General features: G+C 39.5%; 4 protein-coding genes across 4 annotated transcripts; 3 read left to right on the top strand and 1 right to left on the bottom strand.

Moving 5' to 3' along the window:
- The first annotated feature begins 965 nt into the window (after positions 1-965).
- LOC137736419 (BTB/POZ domain-containing protein At3g19850-like) lies at positions 966-2,911 on the top strand. The gene is made up of 3 exons (XM_068475689.1): positions 966-1,153; positions 1,232-2,353; positions 2,459-2,911. Exons 1-3 carry the CDS (start codon positions 1,091-1,093, stop codon positions 2,873-2,875), a joined length of 1,602 nt encoding a protein of 533 aa, XP_068331790.1. The 5' UTR covers positions 966-1,090; the 3' UTR covers positions 2,876-2,911.
- Positions 2,912-5,482: 2,571 nt separating this feature from the next.
- LOC137737763 (protein BPS1, chloroplastic-like) lies at positions 5,483-7,116 on the top strand. Its single transcript, XM_068477317.1, has one exon. The coding sequence runs from the start codon at positions 5,796-5,798 to the stop codon at positions 6,837-6,839; it is 1,044 nt and encodes a 347-aa protein (XP_068333418.1). The 5' UTR covers positions 5,483-5,795; the 3' UTR covers positions 6,840-7,116.
- A 1,499-nt stretch (positions 7,117-8,615) lies between these two features.
- On the bottom strand, positions 8,616-12,689 carry LOC137737267 (uncharacterized). Its single transcript, XM_068476697.1, has 12 exons — positions 11,934-12,689; positions 11,512-11,628; positions 11,206-11,398; positions 10,894-11,057; positions 10,602-10,776; positions 10,382-10,443; positions 10,135-10,216; positions 9,930-9,987; positions 9,596-9,720; positions 9,338-9,415; positions 9,181-9,251; positions 8,616-9,015 (listed from the first exon to the last, which is right to left on the bottom strand). Exons 1-12 carry the CDS (start codon positions 12,422-12,424, stop codon positions 8,946-8,948), a joined length of 1,686 nt encoding a protein of 561 aa, XP_068332798.1. The 5' UTR covers positions 12,425-12,689; the 3' UTR covers positions 8,616-8,945.
- A 637-nt stretch (positions 12,690-13,326) lies between these two features.
- On the top strand, positions 13,327-20,469 carry LOC137738025 (ADP-ribosylation factor GTPase-activating protein AGD4-like). Its single transcript, XM_068477627.1, has 19 exons — positions 13,327-13,557; positions 14,021-14,097; positions 14,200-14,300; positions 14,702-14,772; positions 15,034-15,096; positions 15,325-15,369; positions 15,752-15,817; positions 15,923-15,970; positions 16,071-16,166; positions 16,277-16,318; positions 16,588-16,803; positions 17,157-17,288; positions 17,470-17,691; positions 18,024-18,110; positions 18,206-18,475; positions 18,787-18,908; positions 19,019-19,109; positions 19,519-19,982; positions 20,071-20,469. The coding sequence occupies exons 1-19, from the start codon at positions 13,510-13,512 to the stop codon at positions 20,183-20,185; spliced, it is 2,376 nt and encodes a 791-aa protein (XP_068333728.1). The 5' UTR covers positions 13,327-13,509; the 3' UTR covers positions 20,186-20,469.
- Positions 20,470-25,377: the final 4,908 nt, after the last annotated feature.

Genomic DNA, 25,377 nt, shown 5'->3' with positions numbered 1-25,377 from the left:
AATATTATCAATATCAATTACTTGAGAGCAACCTTCTTGACTTGCAGAATTTGTCATCTACAAAGTGACAAAAATATCCCCACGTTATCTTTTTGTTTTTTTTTTCTTCTATTTGCTGAACCAACACGTGTTTTTCTACATTATTTAAATCAAATGGATGAAAATCTTGTTGGACGGATTTCCTAATTCCTTTTGTTTTTGTTCCTTTCTGGTCAGAACTGTCTTCTTCTTTGATAATTGGGGTTAGGGTTAGACAAGAACATACCATTTATTTAAATCCCTAATATTTTTTTGTGTCTCAAAGTTTTGATTAAGGTAGTTCTCACATCGGATAATATCATAATGAGGTTGAATGAGTATTTTTCATGAGTAATTCAGTTCATAAGTGACGTTAATTTCCCTTATTTTCAGATAAACAAGACAAAATCATCATATTATGTAGCTATAAAAGTAAAAAGAAAGTTCGACATGACTGCTTGATGAAGACAACTCTAAATCTAAAATTAAATGAAATCAAAATACAAAAATTCTCATATTATCATAAAATAAAAAATACCATACAGATCGTGATCAATCAGATTAACCCCAATTTTTCTCTTTTCATGGGGAATGGTTCACGGATTAAATTAAAGGATATAAAACAATGTTGATGAGTGATGATGCTACTTAAAGGTCAAAACTTGCCAACAGGATCCGCTCATATCCTTTTGGTGAGGATGAGATATGTGAATTGTATCTGTTCATATATATCGTGTAGTTAATTTTTATCAAATACTATTTGTATTTAATTTTAAATTAAAATATTTAAAATAATATTAACGAACACGATTTATGAATTCCTGAGATCTTCAAGGACCCGGCGAAGTTTCGGATTACAAAACTTGCACCCTTTTATTTATTAAGAGGAGTCAGTGCACTCCAAATTTGTGTACAGGCACTTGACTTTTGCCCCTTGTCTTCTGACACCACATGCATATTTCCTTTTAACCATTTTCTGGCGGTCTCTGTTTATGCAAATTGCAGGTAGAGGTTTAATTTGTTGAATCCGTTAATTCCAATAGCAGCAGCAGCAGCCGCCGCCGCCGCCGCCATGCCACACGTCTCCGATTTTCAAATCCACATTAATGGTCAGCAAACATTCTTCGTCAGCGAGGTAATCAAACGAAAAATTCTATGGTGTTTCGGAGTAAATCATTACTTTTTTGCTAATTACAGCGCACTTCTTTTGCAGGAGATTTTATCAACATATTCGGCAAGGTTGAAGAAGATCATCAAGCAAGAAAGGAGAGGAACCAAGATCAAGAATTCCGGTATCAAAATCGATGACTTTCCCGGAGGCCCCGACGGGTTTGAGTTGGTTTCTCGATTCTGTTACAACAATGGGAGAATCACACTCACAGTTTCAAACGTGTGCCTCCTCCACTGCTCTGCAATCTTCCTCGGCATGACCGAGAACCTTGCACCCCGCAATTTGTTGCAGAAAACAAATACTTTTCTCGATGGACTTTTCGAGTGGTCGTTGAAAGACGTACTAGCCTGCCTGAAGAGCTGCCACTCGTTCTTCGACTACGCAGATTCGTCCGGTCTTTTAGACAAACTCATTACTGCACTGCTAACAAAGATCGCTCAGAATTCTGACGTAAGCAACCTCATTGCCTCGTCGCCTTCGTCTTCTCCGGAAACTGCATCTGGGTTCAGACTCTCTTCCAACACCCCAAAATCGATCAGGCCGAGCTCGTCCAGCAGAGCGTGGTGGTTCGACGACGTGGCGGTTCTGCCACCAAATATCATTGCAAAACTCCTCCAGATTTTAGGTGCTTACGGACCCAAAAACAACAGCCTGATCCTCACCAGATTCCTCCTCCACTACTTGAAAATCTCAGCCCAGAGAAAACCCGGGAACTCGAAATGCGAGCTCGGGAGGCTCGCAGACACGGCGGTTCACGGCGTGATCTTGGCGGGCAAAAAGGTGTTTTCATGCAGAGCTCTGTTCTGGGTTCTGTGGATTGTGTCTGGATTTGGAATTAGCAAAGAGTACAAAGTTGGGTTGGAGAGGTTGATTGGTGGGATGATCGATGAAGCCACGCTGGATGATTTGCTGGTGTCGGGGCACGACAGGGGAGTTTATGATGTTAATCTCGTGATTAGGATGTTAAGAGTGTTTGTTAATGGCGAAGGAGTTTCAGTGCAGAGGTTGAAGAAAGCTGGGAAATTGGTTGATAAGTACTTGGGTGAAATATCACCTGACCAGAATCTCAAGATTTCTAAGTTTCTGGGAGTTGCAGAGAGCTTGCCGGATTGTGCTAGGGACTGCTTTGATGCGGCCTACAGAGCCATTGATGTCTATCTTGAGGTAACCACTCCATTGCCATCACCTTAATTCTTTACCCTTTTGTTTTTATTTTTTAGTGTGATTGATTGACTGTTAATCGTCTATTTTGGATCGAATGTGTGACAGGCTCATCCAAATCTTTCGCTCGAACAGCGGGCGAGATTATGCAGATGCCTAAATTACGAGAAGCTGAGCTTAGAAGCATGTAAAGAGCTTACCAAGAATCCTAAAATCCCAGCAAGGTTTGCCATTCAAGCACTTATTTCTCATAACTCCAAAATAACACCAACACAGCCAAAACTGGTTGTATATCAGATTCCACATTCTCTTTTCCATTCATGTTCCGATATGGCTTGGTACAAGACCGGCGGTGCGGAAGAAGAGGAATCGACGTCGTTAAACTTGCAGAGGATGCAATGGAGGGTGGTGGAGTTGGAGAAACTGTGCAGGCAAATGAAGGGGCAAGTGTCAAGGATGGTAAAACATAATGTCTTGACGACTATCGCTCCAACTCACGGTAGAGCTTTTCCCAGACTTTGTTGATCCTTCATGTTTCAAATATTACTGAGGGTAAAACAGTGAAAGTATGTTATTATTTTGTGTATTCTCCTTTTATATTTACTCTGGAGATCAAAGTATGTAATTGGGGTTTATTGCTTGTAATTATTCCATTACCTGATAAGAATGATTTCGTTTCATATCTAGTACAATAGAATAGGAATGTTTAACAGAATCAGTTTTTCTCAAGGTTTTAAAAAACGCTAAGTGCTAGTCGGGCCGCGGGTTAGGCCGACTAGCCACAGCCTAGGACGCCTAACCCTTACTGAATTTTCCTCTACGTTTTGGCCTAACTTGCATTGGTCCTCCACTGCCTAGCACTTAGGTGCCGCCTAGACCAATTTTTAGAACAATTTTCTATTGCCTTTTGGGGCAAATGTGTACCATGTAACGACGTAGTTTAGCTCTATAGTCTTGAAAATATATTTTATCCGATCACAGACGTTATCTCTATGGATTATTACAGATGTTAGAATTTGCCCCATGACCTTCTAATTTAATCCGACATAGGACGACATAAAATTATAGCAATTAAATGCATAAGCAAAGGTTAACTTTTTAATTTGTGTTTTTGTGTACGTGATTGCCTAGTTGAAGAAAAAGTCCAAGAAACTTGATCAATTAATTGAAACCATTGCCTTAAGCTGTATTAGTAGAGCCTTGTATCATGCATGTGAGCGACTAATGATGCCATTAATTTGTATTAATCCCGTGATTATACAGTAATTAAATACAACAAGCCATCTCATGTTTGATGGAATCCCCATTTACAATCTCTCTGTTATGGCTTGCGATTCCTCACAATCTAACTATAGATATCACCTCATGAGATTTTCATCTCATACGGCTCCTCGTTCAATTTTGAATACGTGATACCATCTATGAGCTTTGAAATTCCATAACGAGGTGCCAACACAACTTTTCAAGGGGCCCGTCATTATTCAAGGATTAGAGCCAACACAAGCTGAAGCAATCGTAACTTTTCGAAAGCTAACTTAAGGAGACAAATCTGAGCCCGTTAAATTGGGCACATGACATGTCGAAAGAATAGTCTACTCTGATACCATGATAAAATTTGTAGACCCATGTAAGTCCACCACGAACATCACTGATGTTGTCCCAACTTAATCACATATTGCTAGGTATTGAATTTTATCAGAAAAGATCTCGATGATATTAGGGGTGGAAACTTCCATATATTAGTTGTATATTATTTTGTCATATAACCAATGTGAGAGCATATTCTCTAACAATCCTCAGTAATGCAAAACATCAAAATGGGATCTTCCTTTGACCCTAATTTAAGCTCAAACTCTTTTCTTTCCTTTAATCATGGATTAATTAGCAAATTACTAATACTAGGCTGACCAAATTTTTAAACCAAATTTGGCAAACGAAATAATATAATTGAATTATCACTTAAGTGTTGATTAACATATTTATTATCTATTGATCTCCCAAACATTATACTTATCCCTAGGTTTATAATTTAATAAATAAATTAAAGGTTTGGTGGGAGTACAACATCGACAGGTTTTGCTTGTTAGGAAATCATATTGGCAAGCACACCTTAAATTAGATTAGAGAAGGATTAATAGTTAAGCCTACAATATTAATTATATTTAGGCGTTATACGTTTAGTACTTCCTTTCTCCCTTCCCGTGCGTGTAAAGTGCAAGAAGAAATTTCGTTTTATTATGTCAGCATCACTTTATAATTGTCTCACTGGCTCTCACTTTATGCCTAAACAATTTTGCAAGTGGCAATGTATGTGCTTTTGGGATGGATTATGAAAAAGGTTGGATTGTAATTCGGAGGTGGTTATAAACATGTTTAAGTCTGCTAGTCACGACAAAATACCGTTTCAAACTTTCAATTGTATTTGAGTTAAATTTTTTACTTTTATAAACTGTTTATTCAATTTTTACGATTTTTTAGTAAATCGACGTGTTATAATAAGTGGAAAGGGATCATTTTCAGATATCTCCCTCCAAAGTCTGGGGATCAAGTGATCTGGACCTTTAAAAATTATTATGGCTTTTAAAAATTTTTACTAACTTCTTTATTTTTAACCGTTAGATCAAATTTTAAAAGCCCACCGGATCTCTTTCCATAATAAGTGGATGAAAAAAATTAATAGGTATGACTTCTAGTTTACACTTTGAGTCGAATAATAGGTCTGACTTCTAACAATAGAAATTTGAAGTGTTAAATTGAAAGAAATGGAACTGGATCCTTGTAAACTAAGCTTCCTAATCAAAGGATCCAAAGTGTTGAAATTTGATCCAATAACTATAATTATTATAATTTTTAGGAGAATTTTCTATTTATAGCCGTTGAATTAAATTTCAACGATTTAAATCCCTTGATTAGAAGGCTCAATTTCAAAAGGTCCGAAGAAGATCCGGTTCCGAAGAAACGACGGATGGGCAAGCGAAGACTCATCAAAATAGCGTGTCAATTTAGTCCACCACCGAAATATACGGACTATAGTCCCACCCTCCACGTTCTTCCCGAAATAACCTTTTTCCCTTCCATAACTTTCCGTCCAACAGAAAGGCGCATTCCTTTTCAATTCTCTACCTGCAACCAGCACCAACCTCCAAGAAGACTCGGGGCAATATCGTAAATTAAAAATGCAGGCAGGGGTATTTTTGTCGGAACAGCGTCTTCTAAAGCACTGAGCTTTTCTCATCAGAAATTGCATGCCAATTGCCAAACTTCCTCTCTTTCTCCGTACTCCCCCTGTATTATAATCCTGTGTGTGTCCAATATTATATATATACACACACACCGCCCGCTTGTACCTATCTTTCAGTCGGCTCGACATTTAGGAATTTCCCGGAAAATATATCTTTCCCCGGAAAGTTTCAACCTTTCCCTGAAAACACTCTTATCTCTGACCATGTACCTAACGGAAATCTCCAACTTCCCGTCACTCCTTCCCTTCCGCGGTGCTAAGAAACATTCCGTTCCATCCAATTTGGATCTCATCTCTAGCTCCTTTGATGACGCTGTGCTCCGCCGCTTGAAATCTCTCGGTCCGCCGTCCATCAGCTTGTCCTGGCTCTCCAAGGCCGTTGATTTTCTCGCCTCGACTCACTCCGAAGCGAGAAACCTCATCTCCGATCTCAAGGTCGCGCCGCCTCTCGATGACTCGCTCGCTTGGTATTTGGACAACAGCGTCAAGCTCTTGGACCTCTGCAACTCCATCTCTTCCGAGATCGAACGCCTTCGCCAGCGCCGCCTTCATCTCACCTTCGTCCTTCACCTTCTCGGCGACGGAAAGGGTGAAGAGCTCCCGTCGCCGGAGAATCTGCACCGATCTCGCAAATCTCTATCCGATTTTGATCGCGGTGCTTCTTCTGGCTTTGGAAAGCGGAGCAACGCCGAAGTCTTGGTCAGAGATCTGAACGTGGGCCTGACTCGCCTGAGCAACGCGCCACGTGGCAAGATCTCGAGCGTGGCAAAGCTCGTGCGTCGAACAGTGCGCGCGGTGGGACTGGTAACTGTGTTCATCGCTGGAATCGCGGTGTCGACAATTCACGGATCTCCGGATATGGTTAGGGTCCGAGCCTCGGCGGAGTTTCCATGGGCCGAGTCGTTCAACGAGTTTGAATCGGCAGTCTGGGCCGAGTTCAAACGGCGATCCGGGCGCAGCAATGATGAGAAACTGAAAGGGATGTTGGAAGAGTTGGATGACGTGGGAACACGTGTTAAGGATGCGTGTGGGGTCGTGGATGACCTGGCAGGAGTTGCGGAAGTGAACAAGGAAGAGAAGGAGCGGTTAGACGAGGTCGTAAAAGAGCTGGAGAAGGCAACGGCGTCGTTTTCTGATGGGTTGGATAGGTTGAGTAACGGAGTGAACGTGATGTTTGATGGTGTTTTGCGCAACAGAAACCATATGACGGAGAATGTTAGAGTTAGCGGAGTGGGCAAAAAGCCATGAAATTGAAATCTTAAAGCAAGAAACAACCTCCAAAAGTAAAAGCACAAATTGCAAAAAGATTGGTAGAACGACATGTCGTTTTCCGTGTAAATTGTAATCGTTCTCTTGGCTTTACTTTTACTGATGAAGCAAGTTATAATCTGTTCTAAGTTCTAACCTCTTAATACAAATGTCAATTACAATTTAAACCATTTTAATCATGTCAAATGTGTAAAGTGAAGCTCATTTTCAAAAGTACAATAACTTGTTAGTTCAATAACATAGTTGAACCTTTTTTTTTCTTTTTGGATTTGTATTATGTTCGACCACAAGAAATAATTCACGATTCACCTAGTCTATTGTTTGATACACATGAGAAATTCTCATTAAAAACGTCTTGGAAAGTGGGGGATATGGTTGAATTCTCACTCATTTGATGCGATGATTAAGAAAATTTCTTACATGAAGAGGTTTGGGTTTCCTTTTTTCTGTCGAAGTCAGCATTTTTAAGTTTTATCAAATGAAGGAGGTTGACCAAATTAGGGTTTAGGATGGTGTATGTGTATGGAGTTAGGTATCTTGAACAGTTTCACTTTATTTGCAACAACATAAGAAAAGACATGTTTGCATTTAGCTTTATTTCTATGAGATTTGGGATGGTTTAGAACTTTAGATTCGTCTTTTTTTTGTCGACCAAAACATGCTATTGAAAGATTACTGAGACAAAGATGGGTTGTCAAGAATGTGGAGGAGGTAGGATGGGTAGTTGGTTAGATCTAATATGGATCGTACATAAATGGTAGTTGGAGTTGGCAATTTTTCTAGGGTTCCCTCATCTACAATCCCTGGAGAAGAAGATCAAGTTGGTTGTTGTGAACAGCTTGATGCACTGTCTCCATTCAACCTTTTAAGCGCAATGCTAACTAATACATTCTATAACGAGTGTATCGCCAATTATTTATAATGATCATCTTTCTCTTCTCAGTATTGAAATATATCTTAAATTTGAATTCCCCATCCTGTTGATAAAAAAAAAAATGTTCATAATGAAGTTTAGGGTGAGTACAGTTTGATGTTATCATGTTAGGCGTGAGGAAAGATTGAGAGGGAGATGAGGTTTGCCCAACTTTCCTAATTCTCAAGTTCGTGACTCGTGAGAGAGACGGGAGAAGTGGGAAAGCAAGTCTCCCACAAGCTACGCCTACTGTGCAATTCCAAATTCCGCACATTGAATGCGCACATGGTAAACGTGCATTGAGAAAAAACATAAGATTAAATTGTCCGATGACGTTGTAAAAGTGCAAATCTCTCCCTCATCTCAGAAATATAAGACTGATTAGGGACAATCTTATGGCTTAAATAACTCCACTATTTTATTTAGGGTTTCGTACGTCCACTTTCCCCGCATTAACGCTTTTTTTTTTGTTTTGTTTAACTTTAATTGAACAAAATAAAAGATAATCAAAGAACAAAAATGAATGAGAACAATGCAAAAAAGGAAAACGAAAGTGAACATCACTCCCTTTTTAGTGATAGAGAAGAGTGATGTAGAATAAAATATGGGTCAATTATAATGAAGAAAGATATACAAACAAATGTTTTTAAGTTCTTGAAAAGAGAAATTAAAGTTAAAAAAATATTGAATTCAATCGATATGACAACAGAAAAAAAGCTGAAATAAATATTCCAGTATCATAATTAGGTGTAAAATATGTCGTTTTAAAGAAAATCGCGAGCAGAACAAGACTCCAAAAATGACAGTTTCTCCAAAACAACATTTTGTAACAAAACCAAAACTAAGTCAAACAAGATCTAAGATCAGAAATAAGCAAGAGTGCATAAGAAGAAGAAAAAGTCGTTCTTTTCATTTACAAGCGCTTAACAGAAACTACTCTCGAATTCTAATACACGCTACTTCTCTTTCGGTTACATAAACAACATTCCAAAATAATCAGTTACAAGTTACAACAAAGCTGTATTAAATTTTCTTCAACAAGACGGGGGGCGGAGGAGCAACTTCTAGTTATACGCTTTCGAGGTTTTAGTGTTAACATCAAATTTAATGATTTCATGAGACGCTTCTCTGAATGGGTTGTGCGGAACAATGCTCTCAATGGCAGGTGTGTTCTACATCTTCCGCAGGGAACGGTATTGCAAGCGAACATTCTCCCCAGTTGAAATAATCTTGAGCAAGTACCTGCAACAATACACCCCCCCACACACACACACACTCGCTCAATCAAACAAGCATGCTCACACCACGTATGTATAGGTATAACTTATAAATTGTGGGTATTAAAGCAACGAGACAAAATAAGCACATTACGTGACAAAAGCACAGAGGTTAGTCATGCCAACTCACCAGCCATTCAGACACTGGGATGTGATGACCGCTTCCTTGCCAACAAATTTTTCTGGAGTCCTCCTGTTCCCCTGCATAATTAAGTATTCACTTTACAAGTCCTACCTATTTGAACCAGAAGAACCACATTGCCAGATAAGCAGTGAAACAAACTCACCTTAATTACCACTTTTTCATTCACAGAAAACGGGTACTGCACCCCACGAATCCCATCATCACCAATATCTCCATTTTCCTGCATAGCACAAAATATTATTCAGTAAAAATGCTTGAAACATGGGTGTTGGTACACAATAATCTGTTGAACCTTTCCCATAAAGTTCCAGTGAACATGATATTAAGGTAGCTATGTTCTGATGATGGCTTGCATGACTTCAATAGTGTAAATGGGCTAGGTAGCATTTTTATTACGCACCTTGTTTGGTCTTCTTGATGAATCCATTTGGTCAACCAATTCTTTCCGACGCTTTCTGACAGTCGCATTATGAAATAGCCTTCGATCATCCTCATGCTTCACTGCTGCAGCTGCAGCTCTAAGCGCTGTTGAGGAAATGATTTTTTGTCAATATACAAATGGAAACCACAAGGAACGTATTGCTCATAAAATGGGAATGTAGGTGCAGCTTGATGATCCACAGCTGAAAAATATAATGCGTGCATTCGTACGCTTTTAATTTTTCAGAAAGAACATGAAATAGAATGGAATAAGTATTTATTTAGGAAGCAATAAAAAGAAAAATGAAATGTACCAAGATTAGGAACCAAAGACCCGGCCTCAATTTCTGCACAGCAGATGGTGCATCTTGACTGTGACGGAAAAAAAAAAATTATGATTCTAGTCCCTTCCCATCTGGAGGTTATAAATAAACATGCGCAAATCCCTGAGCCCACTACAGAGCAATTATAGCAGCATTTCTAATATTTCTTCTAATACCAGGAGGATAGCCTACTTACTGTTTCAATGACTCTTCTCAACATGAGACCACCGAATGAATGCCCACAAGAAACTACCATAGCATCTTCAAGGAATGACCCACTGAAGCATTTATAGTATGAACAAAACATGTAAACATGATGAACAAGTGGAAGGACGAATTTCCAAAGAAAAAGACTTCTTTCAGAAATATGAAAACAGTGAGACTCAATTTAAAAGTCTGCTACGCAGGTAAGGAATTAAGTTCTGGGACAAATAACAACTTACGATACGGGATCTGAGAGAACACTTCTTAAAGATGGTTCCTTGTTTAAACTGTTTCGAGCTACCTGAAAATTCAAATTTCATAATACAAAAGCTGTCAGCCTGGGGCATGCATAGGTTTAAAGACTAACAATTGCCTTTTTGGTTAATCCTGTCAACAATTTTCTTGAAAGACTCCATGTATGGCCTTGCTGTGCATCAGCTACTTGAAGATAAAACTTACATAAGTGTTATCTGAACGACTGCCCAATACATCTTCCTCAGCAGAAAGATCATCCATAAACTGGCTTACAGATATTGGGACATAGCTGTGGGGAATGACATGACCAGCTGCTGCAATTGGAGAACAATCTAATATAGCATTACCTTGCGGCATGAGCCTAAATGCAAGTGATGCCCTACAAACACGAAATGCAATTATGTTAACTCCAAATGAATTTCCTATAATTTTGATTGAAATGGTGGAAAAATAAAGCACGGCATGAGAACAGCCAAGGCAACCAGATAACTTGTACCTTCCACTACTAATGCCAGAGGAGTAATCAGGTGCAGCTTTATACGGTGCAGCAGGGCGAAGGCCAGCAGTAGCATGGCTGAGTGCCTTACCTGTAAGCAGTAAAAGATCCCCAGGAGCTGACCCACCATCTGCTACGTACCAACGACCATTGGGGTCACATACCTAAACAAAAAATAGTTTTCACAAGTAATTTTCAGAAATCATGAAGCGAATGATCTTCTGTCAGAAGGGTTTAGAAAACAATTGAAACAAATGATAATAAGATGTAAAGCTCATATATGCAAATGACAACCAAGTAAAAGAAGGGCACCTGTATACCAGGACTGTCTGAGGAAACCAATGTTAACAATCCCTTCTCAACTTCAGCATTCATTCCTGGCTTGCCTCCCCCAATAGCACCTTTTCCATTTTGCAAGGAAGCATTTGAGTAGGCTGCAACAAGAACTGATGAGGACACCTCATTTGCGGGCAATGGAGTATCGTCAAGTAAATGGTTGAAAACACTGCAAAGTACAGGTGTTACATAAGAGCAGATATACAAAATTGGTTAACAGGATATCTAAAAGAAAAAGTTAAGTGTAAGAAACGATTAAAGAGACACCATCACCATCCTTACTCGCTTCGCAAACGAAGATGCCTAGCTATTGCACACAAAGCCACATGGGCCGCCTTGCCCATGCATCTAAAAATATCCGCCATGCATGGCGGGGATGAGTCCCAATCTTCCAAAGCCCTGCAACAAGTGAAGCTCTTTAGACTCGCAAATCAATTCTCTGAGGACAACCATGTCAAGACGGTTATTGTAAGGCTCAATTCGACAAGAAACAGACAGATAAATAAGAACATAAACAAAGAATCACAGTTTTAAGCTCACAGCTGAATGCAATGTAATTAGCAATCACAATGTGAAACTCGAAAAAGGCAAATGCTTTGGCCGAAAAAACACACATCGCAACCTGCACTAATCACCAACACTGCAACACAATCCTAGCCCTAATTCTAATTTCTAACCAACTGATTCAAAATTAAGCAAAATACCTGCCAGCTCTGTACATGTGAACTCCACGGCTTCCTTTCCCAACACCGAGCTGAGCTCTACTCCTAAAATACAACCTGGAGGCTTCCAAGCCGCACCGCAGGAGCGCCGTGTCGTCGCTGCCCAATTCGATGACGGCCGCATTGTGCCTCGTCAGAGACCCCGAGAGCGCATCCACCGCCCTCACATACGACCCGCCAGGTGCCCCGTGGTACGGGGTAATATCGGAGAGCCGGACCCTCGCAAGCTGGCATTGGATTGTCGGCGCAGGCTCGCCGGACGGGTGGGCGGCCGCTATCGGCAGGACGTGGTCGAGAGGCGGCGGAACAGGAAGAGCATGGCGGGGGAGAGGCGAGGGGTGCTGCTGGGAGTGTGTTGGGGTTGCCGTGGGTGATCTAATAGCGGTGGGGGTGGTGGCGGAGGAGGGTGGAGTAGTGATTGAGTGCGACGCGGGTGCTGCAGAGTTGTGCTGCTGCATCATGATCACGACCATCAATCATTCTGAAGCAGCTTGTTGTTTGCTTGCTAACAATGAAGTGGCTTCAAATTTCCTTACTTTTTTTTTTTTTGGGTTAATTTCTGAGAATCATTTACTTTCTGGGGAAGTGAAAAAATCTGAACTGTGACTGGTTTATTTATTTATTTATTAATCTCTAATCAACGAAAGAACTCCTTGGAAGAAAAGGGGAGTTTCCGTTTAGGTTTAGGGTTTTTGCTGGAGAAAACGACTGTGAGAAGAAGCTGTGCGAGGGAGGAGGAGGCTCTCCCTCTCTCTATTTATTTATTTACTTAATATTTTTCTCCCAATTTTTCCTCTTTAGATATTTTATCTTGTATGGTTGACTGCGCGGTTTGTATTTTGACTATTTTCAGCTGTAGAGGCGCATGCTTCTACTTCTAACGGAATCTTCTTAAATTAACGGACGTATTATCACCAAAATTAAGGAAGATCTATGGACGGAAATGTTGATCTTTTGTGGTCGAAAATCACATGTTTGAGTTGTAAAAATTACATCTTTACAAGATAAAAGTATGACGACGTTCTTTTAACTCTCACAAAGTGATAAACTTTATTAACTTGAAGTTGCCGTTACCATCAAATTAACAACAAATATTGTAATAGATTGAAATATCAATTTTGATAGGCTTTGGGCGGGACAAGTACTATGGTGGGTGCGCGTAGTCGTCTTGCCTTATTACGGACTCCAAAAACAAAGTAATTTACATATTTACCGACTTATTTTCCAACCAAAAAATTTACCGATTTATATGAAATCCAACGGTGAAAAATCTTCGACATCACAATCGAAGGGCCCAAACAAGTTATGTGCGATTGCGCGCAAAATGTCTTGTAATCTAAAATCGCAACTGTTGCTGTCATCTCGTCGTGCTGACTTCTGTCCACGTTCAAGTGTCCGCGAATCGGTACTGGGAAAATGACCAAATAACCCCTACGCGGTATGCATTTGGCAAGCAGCGCCATGGCACTCGAATTCGATCTGGAGTAGAAAACTCTGAGAGCTTCAAACAGAGATTGCGAATTTGCGATTGGATCTCCAAGTTTTCAGAGAGACAAAAATGGCGGCCTTCATCAAGCTCGAGGATTCCCCAATGTTTCAGAAGCAGGTAATGAATATCTATCGAATTCTGACTCTTTTTTCTGGTCATAATATATATATGGATTTCGGATTCTTATGAAAGCTTCGAGCTTGAAAATGACACGAATTGGGAACGAGACATCGCACTAGCTCACTGTAAATTGCAACATTCTCTCGAATTTTAGGTGCAATAATTGCACTCTTTCCAAAAAAATTATTTTTCTGCGGACAATTTGTTTTACTGGATTGCAGTTTAATTAATTGTATGGAACTTGTAAGAAAGGAGATAGGCAAGGAAATCCAAATTTCACGAGAAAAATTAGACATTTTTTGGTGTAGTTTGTATTTTTCATTTACTTTTTTTGAATTCGAAGACTAGCTGTAGTCAAATTTAACAGGATTTATAGATAGTATAGCTAATGTTGTATGTTGTTGGCATCTCTCGTGTTCTTAAATGGTATTGGGATGATGAAATTTGGCTTCTTTGTCAGATATATTCTATGGAACAAACAGCTGATGAGTTGAAAGATCGCTGCCAAAAGTTATACAAAGGGTCTAAGAAGTTTATGTAAGTGTCTGACAATTTTCCCCTGCTGTTTTATTGGTTCTACTTATGAATTGATGAATCAAAGTCCACAAGTTTTGATTTTTGGCTTTGTTTCTCTCACAGGGGAGCTCTCGAAGAAGCATGTAATGGAGACACCACTTTTTCGGAATCTTTGGAAGCATTTGGCGGTGGACTTGACGATCCTATTAGCGTATCTGTTGGAGGTTGTTAGGTTTCATATTTGTACCTTTTTCTAGAAAATGTCTCGAAATTATAATGGTGCTTCTGAATAATGATAAGTAATGATTTTCGAAATTTCATTGTAGTGTTTTTATAATAGGAAATGATTTAAATTGTAGCTAGTGCTGTATTTAGTCTAATAAACAAATTCTGTAAAAGAGAAAAGTTAGATTTTGTATATTAAGCTGTAATTTTGGTATAAAATGGAATGTGAAAGAGACATCATGTTATAAAATAAAAAGGAAGTTCCGTTCAAGCGGGTTATGTTTGTCATCCTACTTTTTCTCTCTGCTGACCTTTTTCTGTAAATTGGATAGCATTCCTTTTTGGTCTTTGATTTTGATTTCTTGTTGTAACTCGCTATTAATGTGATATTTTCTTACAGGTCCAGTATTATCCAAATTTGTTTCTGCATTTCAAGAGCTTGCCACTTATAAAGAGCTTCTTCGTACCCAAGTGAGTCTTAGATAGAAAATCACCGGCATAATTGTTCTAAATGTGTTAAATGGTGAAAGTGTGGCATGGTTTTATGTCATTTGTATTAATGGTGAATCCACATGGTGCCATGGTGTGGTGGGTTGATATATATATGAGGTTCAACAACTGATTCCAAATAAACCAAAAAAAGAATATATTTAAGTAACATTATGTAGAGTTCTTTTTTGCTTAATTGTCTCTCTTTTTTACATCCTAAGTGGGTAAAATTATGGATTACAGGTAGAGCATGTTTTAGTTGATCGGTTGATGCACTTTATGACAGTTGATCTGCAAGAAGCAAAGGTAATTTCTTTGTTCCTTTATAGCTGCCACCGTAATTATACCAATGGAAGTTGGTGCAAGCACTGTGTGTTCAAGCTTTTCGTTTTTCCTGAAGCTTTATAATGGAAGGACCAAGCTCATTCTTTTCTTGTGAATTGTTTTTCTTAGACAGAAGTTATGGTTATTGAGATGAAGTACTTAAAATCTCTGCTTTCTTTTTCCTAACATACTTTTCCCTTAATTTGGTAGGAATCACGACGTCGCTTTGACAAAGTTATACATGGTTATGATCAGGTATTGCAGATCAGCATGAACGTTTTGTACTTGTGTGAATATATGAAGCATGAACATGATATTAATTCGATTTATAACTGCTTTTATAATAGCTATGGTCTCTAAGAAAGGGGTAGCTTCTCGTTGCTTAGTCCTACCTAGAGGGCCATTTGGGTCTGGGTTTTAGGTTAGAATCAGTGTGGAACTCATTAATATGTTGTGTTTTTGTATGAAGGAAGAGCCAGTATATTATACATAATAGGCTTTGAAACTGTTGAACCATGGAAGTTTCTCTTCCCTATCTTATATTTTCTCTCTGTATCCTTATGGTTGGTTTTCCCCTTAGATCTCCTCGAATTGTTATCTAATGAAGTTGCATAAAGTTTTGTATTACTCATTTCAGGCACGGGAAAAGTTTGTGTCCTTAAAGAAGAATACACGGGAAGACATTGTTGCAGAACTAGAGGAGGTGTGTCCCTGTTAATTAATTTTTTACTAACTAAAGTAATTTCCTGCCTAGACAGTAGACTGAGTTAGAAAAATTGAGGAGTTCACCATCCTTTATTCATGACAGGATCTACAAAATTCAAAATCAGCATTCGAGAAAAGCCGCTTCAACCTAGTATGTCTTCTATGTTTGCAGATCTCTTTGCATCTGTCGCGAATTTTTCCTTAAAGTTTCTGCTTGTAATGATCTTTTTCTGTGATCTTAAGGACTGCAGGTAAACTCACTAATGAATATTGAAGCAAAAAAGAAGTATGAGTTTTTGGAATCTATTAGTGCAATCATGGATGCTCATCTGAGATACTTTAAGCTGGTCTGTTTGTGCAATCATTAGATGTTATCTTCTTTACATGTGAATGTATGTCATTTCGACAACTGAGGAGAATAAATATTTATTTTCTATACTTTCTATTTGTGGTTTAGGGATACGATTTATTCAGCCAAATGGAGCCATATATTCACCAGGTATGAATGTAATTCACTTTTTTTATAGTTAAGAATAGATAAAGGATGTGAGTTCTTAAGGATAAGAAGTGATTTGTGAAGTTTATCCTGGTCTCATTTGATGGTTTCGTGTCATCAAAACATGCTTGCCCTGGGCAGAACCTTTTGATGGTTGTCATCTCTGACAAGTACTTTTATTTGTCAGTGTCATCAACTCTGTAATATTCAACTTTTGTTGCTTCAGGGAAATATCATTTTGATTAATAATGAACTTGTTTTCCTGAAATCAGGTGTTAACATATGCACAACAATCTAAAGAACAGGCCACACTTGAACAAGATAAACTTCACAGAAGGATTCAGGAGTATAGGACACAAGCTGAGCTGGACAGTATACGAGCTTCCAGTAATATTGAGCCTCCTGCAGCGGCTGATGGGAATCGCCCCTTTGGTTTAGCTTCATACAAAAACATAGAAGCAATCATGCAGTCCAGTGCAAATGGGAAGGTACTATAATTGGTTTGTCTTTGTTCACAGTTAAACTAGTACAACAACAACAAAGCCTTTTCCCACTAAGTGGGGTCGGCTATATGAATCCTAGAACGCCATTGTGCTCGGTTCTGTGTCATGTCACAGTTAAACTAGTAATTTTTTTTTTTTTTGGCCTGATTGCACTTTTTCTTAATATGATATGTAGAAAATGTTAAAATGTGTTTTCCTTTTTTGACTTATAAGAGTCTCGTATTGTTTATATATTCTTGGAACTCAACTTTTAATAAGACTGTGACACTTTATTGGTAATATTATTTTATTGCAAAGAAGGTTAATCACATAATTCTTTATTTTGCTTCATATCTTAGGTCCAGACGATCAAGCAAGGATATCTATTGAAACGATCTTCAAGTTTGAGGGGAGATTGGAAAAGGAGGTTTTTTGTACTCAACAGTCATGGGGCTTTATTTTATTACAGAATTAAGGGTACCAAACCCATGGTGTGTTAACATTTTCCCTTTTATGTTAACATTTTTTCTGCTAATTCTAATCTCTAAATTTTGGATTCAGTATCTTTGAATTATTTTAAGTAACTATACCAAGCATGTTATATTACAAGATGTTAGTTTTGTTGCATAGACTCCTGAATTTTCTTTTCTCTTGCCTCTGTCACCATCATAGAGCGGCTCTCAATCACATCATTTTACGCGCTCACCGGAACATCACAGTGGTGTGTTTGGTAGATTTCGTTCAAGAAATAGGGTAGCAGCATCACTTAATGAAAACGATCTGGGTTGCCGTACTGTTGATTTGCGTACTTCAACAATAAAGATGGATGCAGAGGATACAGATCTTCGACTTTGCTTCAGAATAATATCCCCATTGAAAACTTACACATTGCAGGTAATTAGCTAATGGGCTGTTGGTTATTGCGTTGTGCTGCTGTACTGTAGAACTTTATTTTTGCTAGAAAGGCATTTTTATGAAAGGGGCTGTGTTTTTGTCAATTCGTGCTGTACATATAAGCAAACAGGAGAACCTCTTATAAAAACAGAAATCTCAGGAGGAGGATTTAGGAGGATTTAGGCTAAATAAAATTGGAAACTAGTGAAATCTGAAAAACATGTTAGTCCTTTTTACCTTGTGCATTCTTTATTTTGCTGAACGAATAGCTATTAATTGAAGTATTTGGGACAACACCGTGATGGGCTACATTTTCCATTCTGTTTGGTCAGGCTGAAAATGAAGCAGATAGGATTGATTGGACAAACAAAATAACAGGAGCTATTGCATCGCTTTTGAATTTTCAGCTTCTTGATCAGGTCCTTACATTGAAAGTTTGTGATTTTTCCGTTTATCTAAATATAAAGATTTGTATGCAAGCTAATACTAATGAATTTCGTTGCATCTTCTGCAGCCACATCCTGGAAGGGTGGATATTGAGAGTTGTAACTCTTCTCTTGGCACTGATGATATGCGTCGAGTAAAAAGCACTGAAAGTTTAGGAAATACCATAAAACTCAACAGAGTAGATTCAGTGTCTAGTATTCTCAGGAGAATTCCTGGAAATGATCTTTGTGCAGAGTGCAGTGCTCCTGAGCCTGACTGGGCATCTCTTAACCTTGGCATACTGTTATGCATCGAATGTTCTGGTGTTCATCGGAATCTTGGTGTACACATTTCAAAGGTGCGCAAAGAAATGAAAAGTTGAGAATGATTGTATTTTTCCCCTAGTATGGATGTTCGCATAGCTTCCAGTTTATTTGGTTTTATTTTCCTTCTGGCCTACCCTTCTATGCGATGAATACTGCGGATGGTGTTTGTTATTGTGGAAAGTTCTGCATGCCAAAAACTGTTGATCAAATCGTGTTATTTGTAATTATTTTTAGCAAGTATTATACATTGAAACACTAGAAACTAAAGTGGCTAAGGAACGAGATATGATTATCATGATTTCTTGTTTGACAATGAAAGGGTACTTTGTACTAATAACTGCAGGTGAGATCTCTAACATTAGATGTCAAGGTTTGGGAACCTACACTTGTGGACTATTTTCGCAACTTGGGTAATGCATATTGTAATTCTATATGGGAGGGAACGCTTCTACTTGAGAATGAAAAGTAAGAACTCCAACGTTATTTACAATGTAATCATCTAAGTAATGTGCTTTGGGGTATTTGAAGTTGTGTGTACTGCTGTGATTCTAGTTGGATTTGAAAATCTTTTACAGACTAGATGGTTCGAAGGGCATGAGGGCTTCAATTTTAAAACCAGGCCCCAAGGATGCAATTCAGCATAAGGAAATATACATTCAAGCAAAGGTAAACCATTAACTTCCATTACTCAGTTCTAATATAAGAAAATGCGTATAGCTTGAAGTTGCCCTAAGTTTTTAGTGAAATTATTGCATTTAAAACAACCAAAAGGAAAAGAATGGTGAATCTTAACTTTGTGCAGAAGTTTAATATGATAGAAAACAGGGACAACTGTATGCCAGCTTAATAGACAATGGACACGACATAGAACTTTGCCTTTGCATTTACTGAATGAACACGTCTTCCCATTATCTTCCAGTTTCCGTTGCCTTCTGAATGTTTCTCCTATCAGGCTATTACTTTTCTGTTTCCAGTGTGATGTACTGTAATAATCTTGACTTTTCTTTTTCCATAAAACTTAGAAGAAGGCTGTTATTGTTAATGCAAAGAATAATAATTGTATTCCCACAAGCAGTATGTAGAGAAAGTTATGGTTATTAGAGATGTAGCTGTATCGGGCATGCCTGTTCATGCAGCAGATATATGGGAAGCAGTCAAGACTGGTAATTTACAAGAAGTCTACCATATTATCGTGATGTCAGATGTGAATATTGTCGACACCACCTTTGAGAATGTGGTTACTCATGATTTATATCACCATGCTGATGCAAAACGCTTGGAGTCGGATTTGAACACGATGGAGATGAAACAGTATGATCCAGTAGCATGTGAGAGAATCAAGGAGTCCAATGAGCCAGGGAACTGTCTTCAAGGTTGTTCGTTGTTGCATCTGGCTTGTCACTCTGGCAATCCTATGATGGTTGAATTGTTGCTGCAATTTGGTGCCAGCATGAATTTGCGTGATTTCCATGGAAGGACTCCTTTGCACCACTGTATCGCCAGCGGGAACAACTCATTGGCAAAGTCTCTACTTAGGAGGTAATGTATTTACTTGGATTTAAAACTGTGCTTCACAGAAAGAAATTCATCTTTATGTCTAATTGGTAGACGAAAACTTGTGATGCAGGGGTGCACGCCCGTCAATTCAAGATGGAGGAGGGCATAGTGCATTAGAAAGAGCGATGGGGATGGGAGCAATTACAGATGAGGAGTTGTTCATACTACTTTCTGAACACGAGTGAAACAGAAATTTCGTCTGTTTTGCGGGTTTCCTTCTCACTGTCTGCTAATGCCGGAAACCTGTTTTGACTTTACTGACTTGTATCATGAACAATAGCTTCATTCCTCTGTCAGAACAGGAGTTCCGTCGAGTTCCTGTCCGTTAATCCTTGTAGGTGTCACAAGTATTTTCTTCATCAAAGTTCTTTTCTTAATGTAATGTAATTTGTCTGTAGGGGAATTGTGAAGCTGAAATTCAGATTTACTGCAGTTTTTAAATTAAACTGTTCTTACTCTTGGTCAGATTGATTTATCTATGCATATTTTGTTATGAGTTTTATTGAGATCCATTTAACATTTACATTACGTACACCACACACACACACACACACACACCTCCTCGTACATCTGTCGTCGATACTTGGTGGAGGAGGAAGGGTGGGGAAGTTGATTAAGCCTTGTATAAAGTTAGCTATGATAGTTTAGTTCTAATTCACCTTTGTCAAAATTTAAATCTAAAACATTTTATTTACGAGTGAAAATGACGATAGCATTAAATGGCAATTTGTTTTAATTTTTTTGGTAAAGGAATCTTTTTTTTGGTGAACTCCTCCTCACTGATCAATCCTCTATATCGGAAAGGAAGTGCGGGTACTTCCTTCCCACGAAAAATTCTTTCTTTAGGAAGTAATAATTTATCATGATGTATCGAGCTCACCTCTTAGGAAAAATTTTGAAAGCGCCGGCCACACAATTTAGTATATTAAGTATTATAATACAAATGATTGATAATTTTTTTTTTTTTTTTTAAATTTCCAACTAAATTGCATTATAATACTTTGTGTGTTGAACTGTGTTTCCGTCACACTGAAAAATCTCTCAATTTACTGTACCTCATGCACGTGGCCCCAAATATAAATGAACCGATGAGAGGTACTTCATTTTTGTGGAAAACAGGCCTTTTAGCTCACATGTAAACTGTACTTGCGTCCCAAAATAGAGCTCTGACTCACTTCCATCATTCTGCTATTGCTTGCTGCTATAAGAAATGACTCTTTGATTTCTGATTTCTTAATGAATAAGAAATTACAATCAGTTTATATATACATGTGAGAAAATAGCTTAGTAACTAATTAAACCTGATTAACTAACTAATCTAGGATTAGTTACATGGACAGCTGTAACAAACTAGAAAGTAAAATACATCAGACTATACATGTGCTATAGGTGCCTTATTACACCCCCTCAAGCTGAACGGAGGAGGGCCGAGGCAAAGCTTGGAACGAAGAAGGTGAAACCGAGCTTTAGAAAGAGATTTGGTGTGGATATCAGCAAGCTGGGACTGAGTATTGAGATAGTGCACCTGAAGCAGCTTGGCAAGAACAAGTTCACGTATGTAATGATAATCAATTTCCACGTGTTTGGTACGAGCATGAAAGACGGGATTTGAGGCCAGAGAAATAGCAGAAACATTGTCACACCAAAGAGTAGGAATAGTAGTGAGAGGAAGAGCAACATCTCTGAAAATCTTACATATCCAGGTGAGTTCAGCTGCTGTGTGGGCAAGGGAGCGATATTCGGCCTCTGTAGAAGATCGAGCAACTGTATGTTGCTTCTTGGCGCTCCAACTAATCAAGTTGCGACCCAAAAATATACAATATCCACTGGTGGACCTGCGATCAAACACACAACCTGCCCAATCGGCATCAGAGTAAGCAGTAATATGCAAGGGACCCTTCTTAAACCACATTCCTTGATCAAAGGTGCCTTTTAAGAACCGTAAGATCCGTTTAACTGCCTGAAAGTGGGAATCGCGGGGACAGTGAAGGAATTGACAGACTTGATTCACGGCAAAGGAAAGATCCGGGCGTGTCCAAGTGAGATACTGTAAAGCCCCAACGATAGACCTGTAGTCTTTAGGATCAGCCAAAGGATCACCAACATGATCAAGCTTCTGAGATCCGAGAGGAGTAGAACAGGGCTTACAACCTGCCATGTTGGTCTTGACTAAGAGATCTAAAGCATATTTGCTTTGAGACAGGAAAAGACCCTCAGCAGATCTGTGAACTTCTAGGCCAAGAAAATAGTGCAAGGGACCCAAATCCTTAACAGGAAATAAGGAATGAAGTTGCTGAATAAACTGTTGACACAGAGATGTATTGGGACCAGTCACGAGGATATCGTCCACATAGACAAGAACAAGGACAGGGGAAGGTTGAAGCTTCACAAACAGAGAGCAATCAGAGGTTGAGTTTGTAAAACCAAGAGAGATCAAAGCTTGAAACAGTCTGTCATACCATGCCCAAGGGGCTTGCTTTAAGCCATAGAGGGATTTGTGAAGTTTACAAACAGAGGAGGGTTGTAAAGGATCAATGAAACCGGGGGGTTGCTGCATAAACACATCCTCTTGAAGATTGCCATGGAGAAAGGCATTGCTGATATCCAGTTGGTGTAAAAACCAATCATATTGCACTGCCAGTGTAAGAAGAATGCGAATAGTAACCGGTTTAGCAACCGGACTGAAAGTCTCCTGGAAATCAATACCCTCTTGTTGATGGAAGCCCTTAGCAACAAGACGGGCTTTGTACCGATCAATAGAACCATCAGGTTTCCGTTTGATCCGGAAAACCCATTTGCAGCCGACCAAGTTTTGATTGGGAGAGGAAGGGACAAGAGTCCAGGTGCCGGTGGATTGGAGGGCTTGAAATTCTTCAAGCATGGCTTTATGCCAGTGATCATACTTGGAGGCTTGCAAATAAGTAGTAGGCACAAATGAACTAGGATCAATAGGGTGTTTGGTAGCTGCGAGCACTCGAGGCTTGAAGATTCCAGCTTTAGATCTGGTGAGCATGGGATGAGTGTTGGCTGGAACTGAAACTGTGGGTGATGGAACAGGAGAGGGCTCGGGAGATGAAGAAGAAGTGGGAGGGGGCTGGGGAGAGGGAGATGGAGAGGCAGTAGATGGAGGAGAGGTGTCTCGAGGGCCGGAAGACAACATTGAAGAAGATGTGGTGGCAGGGAGGCTGGACTGAGGAAATGGTAGGGAGAACTCAGGTGACGGAGAGAGAGGGACAGAGGAAGAACTCGGTGAAGAACCATGGGGAAGAAAAGAGGAATCATGAAAAGGAAAATGATCTTCATTGAAGAGAACATGCCGGGAAATATAGACACGGTCAGAAGATACATCGAGACACCGATAACCTTTGTGTTGCAGGCTATAACCAAGAAACACACAAGGCTTGCTTTTTCCATCTAATTTGGAGTGCAGATAGGGCTTGAGCCAAGGGTAGCAGCAGCAACCAAACACTTTTAACTTGGAATAATCAGGAGGCTTGTTAAAAAGAAGTTCCCATGGAGACTGAGAAGATCCAGAAATAGGCATGCGATTTATAAGATACAGGGCAGTAGAAAAGGCTTCGACCCAAAACTGGTGAGGAACTTTAGAAGCAACAAGAAGTGTCCGTGCAGTCTCAGTAAGATGCCGATGCTTGCGTTCCACACACCCATTTTGCTCAGGAGTGTGTGGACAACTAAATTGATGAGAAATACCATGTTGAAGCAAGAAAGAAGAGAAAGCAGAACCAGTGAACTCACCCCCTGAGTCTGTGCGAAAGATCTTGATTTTATTTCCAAGTAAGTTTTCAACATAAGCTTTGAACATTACAAAAGTAGAGAAGACTTCGGACTTGCGTTTTAAAGGAAACAGCCAACTGTATTTGCTATACTCATCCACAAAGAGAACATAGTACTGATAGCCACTAACAGATGAAACTGGACAGGGACCCCAGACATCACCATGAATTAAGTGCAACCTATCTGAGACAGTAGTAGTACTAGAAGAAAATGGGAGCTTGTGATGTTTACCAATTGCACAGTCTGCACAAAAAAACTGAACAGAAGCGGAAGTATGAGGAACAAGCTTATTAGTACGTAAGATCCTTCTGAAAATAGCTGTGGAAGGATGACCAAGGCGTTTATGCCATTGTTGTAACGAAGCTTGAGTGCTAACAAGTGCAGAATAAGAAGCTTGAAAAGGCTGGCCTTGCAGAGGATAAAAGCCATCCCTAACTGGGCCGCGAAAAAGCATCTTCCCAGTGGAACGGTCCTTGATGACAGAACCATCAGAATCAAGGGTTAAAGAGCAATAATTGTCTCGAAGAAATTGATATGCAGAGAGCAAATTGAACTTCATCAGTGGCACATGAAGAACATTATGTAACCGAAAAGCAGCATGTGGTGTTTGGAGAATAGAAGAACCTGTATGATGAATTGGCATACCTTGGCCATCACCAGCATAAACCTTGTCTTCACCAGAATACGGGATGGGAGAAGATATTGCAGAGATATCATTGGTGACATGCGCAGTAGCACCAGAGTCCAGAAGCCAGGTAGGCTGAGAAGAAGAAGCAGTAGTGGCACACATAGCAGCAAGCTTGGCAGGGGGAATCTTTCCAGCAAAAGCATGGTTCATCCGAGCATAGCAGTCAAGAGCCTCATGATCTGAAGAATTGCATATTTGACAGGGAGATCGATGGCCAGAAGAACGATTGAATCCACCAGAGTTGCGATTGAAATTACCAGAAGTATGATAAAAAGAACCATTGCCAGGGCCAGAGTTGGGATAATTGCCACGATAGTGACCACGGCCTCGATTGTTTTTCTGAAAATTGCTTCGACCACGATTATTGCGCTGGAAATTATTGCGATTGCTATATGTGGAATGTTGAGGAGCATATGCCTGTGAGGGAGGAGGCGTAGGTAAAAGACCTTGCTGGAGAGATGAAGTGTGAGCAGCAAAGGCTTGAAACGGTTCAGTGAGAGACGAGGACGGAGCTTTCTTCTTGCGATGCATGAAAAGCTCTTTGTTCAGAAGTAATCCATGAAGTTCATCTAAGGAAGTAGATGAAATTCGAAGCAGAATCGAATCAATGAAAGATTCGTAATCATCAGAGAGTCCATTTAGGGTAACAGCGATGAGATCTGGTTCCGACACCGGTGCACCAGCAGCCATAAGAGCATCAGAGATGCTTTTGATACGTTGCAGATAATCAGAAATTGACAAATCTCCTTTCTGAACCGCATGAAGACGCGATCGGAGCTGGTGAATGTGCGCCGCCGAGACTCCACCAAAACGTTGTTCCAGAATCTGCCATAATTCGCGAGACGAGGTGACGCCAACAGTGAATGGAATAAGATCTTCAGAGAGAGTGGAGTT

The sequence above is a fragment of the Pyrus communis genome, chromosome 6, assembly GCF_963583255.1.
Source record: "Pyrus communis chromosome 6, drPyrComm1.1, whole genome shotgun sequence".
Taxonomy (NCBI): Eukaryota; Viridiplantae; Streptophyta; class Magnoliopsida; order Rosales; family Rosaceae; genus Pyrus; species Pyrus communis.
Note: the sequence above shows the minus strand (reverse complement) of the source record. Positions and strands in the feature narration are given on the sequence as shown.